This window comes from Orussus abietinus, unplaced genomic scaffold (genome assembly GCF_000612105.2).
Source record: "Orussus abietinus isolate OABI.00-Male unplaced genomic scaffold, Oabi_2.0 scaffold193, whole genome shotgun sequence".
NCBI lineage: Eukaryota > Metazoa > Arthropoda > Insecta > Hymenoptera > Orussidae > Orussus > Orussus abietinus.
In genome coordinates, this window is record NW_019395180.1 from 189,155 (window position 1) to 196,322 (window position 7,168).

Consider the following 7,168-nt stretch of genomic DNA (forward strand, 5'->3'; position numbering starts at 1 on the left):
TCTTACATTATGTTACTGTTCTGATATTGCCGTGTATATGCAGCACATATTTGTAACAAAACAGAACTGCATTGGTGCTGTCATCTATTTTATTACACCATCGTCATCGTCATCGTCATTGTCATAAAATTAATGTATATCATATTTTGTTTACTACTCGTATGAAAAATGTGATTTTAATACGTACGCGCATATACATTATCAGTAATTGTTTGCTAGTCGACTGAAATCCTAATTGTCTTTAAGTAAAATCAGATAGTTTTTCATTTACATCATTTCATTGAAAGTCTGACTTGTCATTTAATATCTAACTATTGTCAAGTACCAAAAAATAATTAAAAATAAAAAATTATATAATTTTGGATAAAATTGCGTGATTTTTTTTATTAAATGTATGAAAAGTGAATATTATTTTAAGGTAACTGAACTTATAACATTAATATAACACATTACCTTACTGAGTGGAAAATAATAACTAACATCTAACTTCCATGTTATTTTTATGCTACATAACATGTTAGTTTATAATTCTGATAGTTAGTAAAACGTAACATTTACCCAACAGTTATATAACAGTGTTCGCTGGGTAACAACCGACGCTTCACAAACATTGCAGTTTGCTTCATAAAAACTACATTCGTGAAACATCGAGCCCCCAACAACGAACGCGGATCATTCCCGTAAGCATACATCACATTTAATGACTAATTGTTTAACATTATATACTGCCCATCAACAAGACTAACGATTCCTCGACACTACACTGCGTTCATACTCCATATCCAATGACCAATAATTAATTATTCCATCTTTTCCAGCAGTGAGAAAACATCCTCGTAGGAAGCTTGAAGTTCTATTCTGGATACAATCAATACGATTATTAACACAACAGAACACCGTGAAAGCATTGCATAAAATGACACGAGAAAAGTATTTAAGGTTAAGTATTTAATTCCATATTTCTTGAAACGGTAAAATAACCGGCTATCGCTTATTTTTCATCGTTAAAGTCCTTTAAGTCCAAGAAAGTCGTACAAAGCTGGTTTTCAAACGAGATTATACATCATTTTATGAAAGGGTTGGTACAACCCTTAAAATTCGATTTTCGAAAAAAAAAACAAAATACGCTTTTTTTGTATTGTTCTGGTCTATAAATTAACCAAGTTTCATTTGGATAGAGCAATTACTGCTCGCGTAAGTGGTAAAAAAAATATTCAAAGGGGTGGCTCACCCCTTAAAAATGAATTTTTTTCGAAAAATTCCAAATGCATGTTTCATAATTCTTCATTCCCTACATTTTGACGGTTCTTTCATGAAAATCGGTCCAGTGCTTCTATATGAAACAGCCAACTCACCCCTTTACACGGCCAAATTTGAAGACTGATTTCACCCCCTAAAAGTGTTTATCCGCCGATAAAAAAAAAAACACGGGTCCCTTAGATTTTAGTCCTCTATAACATAATTAAAAATGAACAAAATCGGAGGGGAACACCTTAGATACCTTCCTTGTAAGTACGAACTCTATCTTTAGTTGAGCCGCTCAGTGCACACATCGACTAACTCCACTTCTTGAAAAATCTTAAATTTAGGGGTCAAAGCACTTGGTATAGTCATAACTTTTTATATTTATAATATCTTTCTTGATTAATAGAGATTAACACCATNTCCCTCTGCAGTCAATTAGGGCCCCAGAAAGCATGAATTTAGAGGATTTTTGGGGTTTTACTTCGATTTCTTGATAATTATTGTACGAAAACGACAGATGGAGTATGCCATTTGGTACAATACCTAATATAATTCGACACAATTGTCAATATAAAAACAAACGTCGGCAACGTAGGTATTCAGAAAAATCTTTATCGACGTCGATCAAGTTCCTCGACGTGTTTCACTTCACCCTAATAAATGCTAAGGTATTAATGTCTAATGTATGGTGTCATATAAAGATCTACCGATCACTTTCGACGATCAGACTTCTAATGCAAGTACCGGTGTTGAAATTCCATATCTTCAGACTTCCATCTCTGGCACCAGTCAACAACAATTGCTCCGAAGAGTCGAAACAAGCTGCAGTTATCTCAACACTGATAAACTGACCATAGAAGAGGTAATTGTGTGCATTTGTCACCAAGTACAATCGACGTCCTAACCAAGGATCCCAGGTAATTATACAGGAGTCTGCCCCTGTTGTCACGATCTGTAACTTAACGGTCAATTTAAGGGATGCCTTACTAATGATATTTTATGTTTATAGTATCTTTCCACTTAACCTCTTTAAAAAGATGGTTGTACAGGACACAGGTTACAGGTTTAGTGTGACTGAATCCATCGGAGTTTTCTTGGTTAATCACTTGCTCGCAAACGAGAATTGCAATGACCATACTGGCAATTATCATCTTGTGTGTCACGGGATTATAAACTACGGACATTGCTGTTTGTTCACCCAGCTCGCTTGGCAGACCATTGTACGTCTAAACAACAGGTTTTTAGAAAATGAAATGTAGGGTAGGAGATTTAGCAGATCGAAGCTCAGTAAATTTGGTGGTAAATTTTTATAATACGAGGGATGTCTCAAAGGTAAGTTCCACTATTTTTTTTTAAACCCGTTTGGTTAATCACTTGCTCGCAAACGAGAATTGCAATGACCATACTGACAATTATCATCTTGTGTGTCACGGGATTATAGACTACGGACATTGCTGTTTGTTCACCCAGCTCGCTTGGCAGACCATTGTACGTCTAAACAACAGGTTTTTAGAAAATGAAATGTATAGGGTAGGAGATTTAGCAGATCGAAGCTCAGTAAATTTGGTGGTAAATTTTTATAATGCGAGGGATGTCTCAAAGGTAAGTTCCACTATTTTTTTTAAACCCGTTTGGTTGGCGGGAAACGTTTGAAATTTGGAGGGAATATTTATCTGAGTGTAAATTTCAAAATTGAAAAGACCAACAAACAGGAAAATACAAAATGTATGCTAACGTCTCAACGTAATATAAACAGAAGTATTTATTAATGCATCTTCTTTATGTATGGAATGATTTAGCGTTTTAGTTTTGTACGTAATGTTTGAAACAATTTACAATAATTATGTATTACTACCTAACCGCGGTTGGAATGAACTAAACTATAATTTTTGATGATTTAGCGTTTTAGTTTTGTACCTAATGTTTGAAACAATTTACAATAATTATGTATTACTACCTAACCGCGGTTGGAATGAACTAAACTATAATTTTTCCCTGTTGTAGTTAAATTGTTTTTCATTCTACTGCAACAATATTCTGACCCTTATTGATCCTCAATACCAGAAATTCGTGAAAGGAACTTTCATCTTCTACAATTACAAGGTAATAGAACGAATTGCAGCATTTGAAGAAAACGAAGACAGCCCAAGAAGGAAGGCTGGAGGAAGCATTCATTTTCGTATTCTTCGTCGTCCGGTACAGATAACCTCAAAATCGCGTACCTCTGTACTAAATCGTTCATCTTGAACTTTCGTGAGGTTTCTGGCGTTGATGAAAGTGTATCTACCCTTCTGCACTTGTCAAGAAAAGTGTAGTACCCTCGTTACCCTCGAATGTAGAAAGTGCAGTCCATGCGAACAATGCGAACAAACCTACACATACAAATATTACCTCGAAATTACAAACGTTTCCCGCCAACCAAACGGGTTTAAAAAAAATAGTGTTACTTACATTCGAGACACCCCTCGTACGTTGGAATTGAAAACTTCACTTAAAAAATTGCATTGGAACCTGAATACAAATCTGCGTTGAGACATCCCAGACTTTTATACACTTATCCTTTGCTAGGGAGTAGATTTGTCTTCCGGCATCATGAACAATCAGAGCACATACTCCAGCATGATGGCCTCGAAATATGTTACTAGCTTTTTTGGGCACGAAAGGGTTCCATGTACGCACTGTACAATCTGGACCTCCGGTTACCAACATTTGTTTCTCTACCAGATTGAAAAAATGTCATTGATGACTGTTCTAATTTCTTACCCTGTTACGTCCCACTGAACACCAAACTTAACAGTTAAGTAACTTAAAACTAACAAATAAGATAACGTTTGTTACAATGTAATAACCTAACGGTTACGTAACATAGAGCTGACTAGTTACATGACATTTGTTACAGTGCAGTAACTTAACGGTTATGTAACATGGAGCTAACAGGTTACATAACATTTGTTACTATCATATCTGTATAAATGTAGCGTAACTTTGTTACTCTCATCTTACATTATGTTACTGTCCTTATATTACTGTGTATATGCAGCACATATTTGTAACAAAAGAGAACTACATCGGTGCTAACTGTCATTTCTTTTATTACATCATCGACATCGTCATTGTTATAATTCATCGTCAAATGTCATAAGATTAATATATGTCATATTTTGTTTACTACTCGTATGAAAAAATGTGATTTTAATTCGTACTTGCATACACATTATCAGTAATTGTTTGCTAGTCGAATGAAATCATAATAGTCTTTAAGTAAAATTAGATAGTTTATNAACATGTAACTTCCATGTTACTTTTATGCTACATAACATGTTAGTTGTAAAACGTAACATTTACCCAACAGTTATGTAACAGTGTTCACTGGGGTATTACCTTCGCAGAAACTAAAGCAGGTTATTCCCAGGGGGACTTTGAACTTGTATTTTATCCTTGAACCACTTGGATCACTGACTAAAGCTGAACATTCTGAACATCTTGCACACGATATGAAAGCTCGAAGGCTTTCGAAGTATCCAACTTGAGACACCCAGGTGGAGTGAACATTTCTGAATTCTGTCATTTTTATGCTTTTAAATTCTCCCTGGCGAAGCAGGAATAATGTTAAAGTGGAAATTGTAGAAGAATTACCCACTGAACACCAAACCTAACAGTTACGTAACTTAAAACTAACAAATAACATAACGTTTGTTACAATGTAAAAACCAAACATTTACGTAACTTAAAACTAACAAATAACATAACGTTTGTTACAATATAATAACCTAACATTTACGTAACATAGAGCTTACTAGTTACATGGCATTTGTTACAATGCAGTAACTTAACGGTTATGTAATATGGAGCTAACAGGTTAAATAACATTTGTTACTACCATATCTACATAAATGTAGCGTAACTTTGTTACTCTCATCTTACATTATGTTACTGTCCTAATATTACTGTGTATATGCAGCACATATTTGTAACAAAACAGAATTATATCTGTACTAGCTGTCATCTGTTTTATTACATCATCGTCATTGTCATAATTCATCGTCAAATATCATAAGATTAATATATGTCATAATTTGCTTACTACTCGTATGAAAAAATGTCATTTTAATTTGTACGCGCATATACATTATCAGTAATTGTTTGCTAGTCGAATGAAATCATAATAGTCTTTAAGTAGAACCAGATAGTTTATCATAACATAATTTGATTAAAAGTCTGATCTGCCATTTAATATCTAACTATTGTGAAGTAGCAAAAAATAATTAAAAATGAAAAAAAAAATTATATAATTTTGGATAAAATTGCGTCATCTTTTTATTAAATGTATTTAAAATTCGTATTACTTTAAGGTAACTGAAATTATAACATTAACGTAACATGTTACATTACTGTGTGGGAAATAATAACTAACACCTAACTTCCATGTTACTTTTATCCTACATAACGTGTTAGTTTCGAAAACGTAACATTTACCCAACAGTTATATAACAGTGTTCACTGGGTATGTAATTTGGTAGTTGGGAAAATGACAAAAACTAACTCTAAGAATAGCATTGTAGTGAAGATGCAACATCTCCTTTTCGGGGACGGGTTTAAAAGGACCTTTATCGGTTGGGTTGAAGAACATTACTCTAATCGTTCCCGCCATGTCGCCAAGAATAAGGTATGAGTCTTCCTTAGCATCTACATTAAAGTAGTAGCTCATGGTCGTGATAGCTTCATCGAAATTGGATATCTGTGCAGAAATTAAATTTTCAGTAATAACTAAACTTCCTCACACTAATTTACTCATATACCGTTCGCACATTTGATATCTCCATATTTACCATGACTCTTAAATCAAACTTCTTCGCCATAGTGTTGTAGAACCTTAGATCACGTTCTGTTGAACTCGTGCAGAGTATCTGAACATCTGGTAGAACTACAATGTCCGTTAACGCAGTTGGCTGAACCTTCAGTAAAGCTGTAAATTGATTAATTAAGAGGCTATACCACTGTGAACCGCAAAAAAGTTACATATTTTTTACAATTTTTTTCTAGAGACGTACTGTATATAATGGGACAAACTTTTCTTTCCATGAAAGGTCTAACCTAACCTAACCTAACCTAACAGTTACGTAAGTTTAAGCTAACAAATAACATAACGTTTGTTACAATGTAATAACCTAACAGTTACGTAACTTTAAGCTAACAAATAACATAACGTTTGTTACAATGTAATAATCTAACAGTTACGTAACTTTAAGCTAACAAATAACATAACGTTTGTTACAATGTAATAATCTAACAGTTACGTAACTTTAAGCTAACAAATAACATAACGTTTGTTACAATGCAGTAACCTAACAGTTATGTAACATGGAGCTAACAGGTTACATAACATTTGTTACTATCGTATCTATATAAATGTAGCGTAACTTTGTTACTCTCATTTTACATTATGTTACTGTCCTGATATTACTGTGTATATGCAGCACATATTTATAACAAAACGGAACTACATTGGTGCTAACTGTCATTTATTTTATTACATCATCGTCATCGTCATTGTCATAATTCATCGTCAAATGTCATAAGATTAATATATGTCATATTTTGCTTACTACTCGTATGAAAAAATGGGAATTTAATTCATACGCGCATATGCATTACCAGTAATTGTTTGCTAGTCAAATGAAATCCTAATTGTCTTTATGTAAAATCAGATAGTTTATCATTACATAATTTCATTGAAAGTCTGATTTGTCATTTAATATCAAACTATTGTTAAGTACCAAAAAATAATTGAATGTCAAACATTATACAATTTTGGATAGAAATTGCGTGATCTTTTTTATTAAATGTATGAAAAATGAATATTATTTTAAGGTAACTGAAATTATAACATTAATATAACATGTTACATAACATGTTACCTTAC

At 33.3% G+C, this 7,168-nt stretch overlaps 1 protein-coding gene across 1 annotated transcript; it reads right to left on the reverse strand.

The window, feature by feature from the left end:
* Positions 1 to 1,918: 1,918 nt before the first annotated feature.
* Positions 1,919 to 6,394, reverse strand: LOC111674216 (WD repeat-containing protein on Y chromosome-like). Its single transcript, XM_023433674.1, has 6 exons — positions 6,075 to 6,394; positions 5,789 to 5,983; positions 4,627 to 4,834; positions 3,757 to 3,962; positions 2,271 to 2,471; positions 1,919 to 2,197 (listed from the first exon to the last, which is right to left on the reverse strand). Exons 1-6 carry the CDS (start codon positions 6,102 to 6,104, stop codon positions 1,949 to 1,951), a joined length of 1,089 nt encoding a protein of 362 aa, XP_023289442.1. The 5' UTR covers positions 6,105 to 6,394; the 3' UTR covers positions 1,919 to 1,948.
* Between the last annotated feature and the right edge of the window lie 774 nt (positions 6,395 to 7,168).

Coding starts and splice junctions, on each gene's coding strand:
- LOC111674216 (XM_023433674.1), bottom strand. CDS start 6,104: ATGGCGAAGAAGTTTGATTTAAGAGTCATG. Junction 2,472..3,756: donor CAACGCAGATTTGTATTCAG/GTTCCAATGCAA, acceptor CCTGTTGTTTAG/ACGTACAATGGTCTGCCAAG. Junction 2,198..2,270: donor ACAACCATCTTTTTAAAGAG/GTTAAGTGGAAA, acceptor GTTAAGTTACAG/ATCGTGACAACAGGGGCAGA.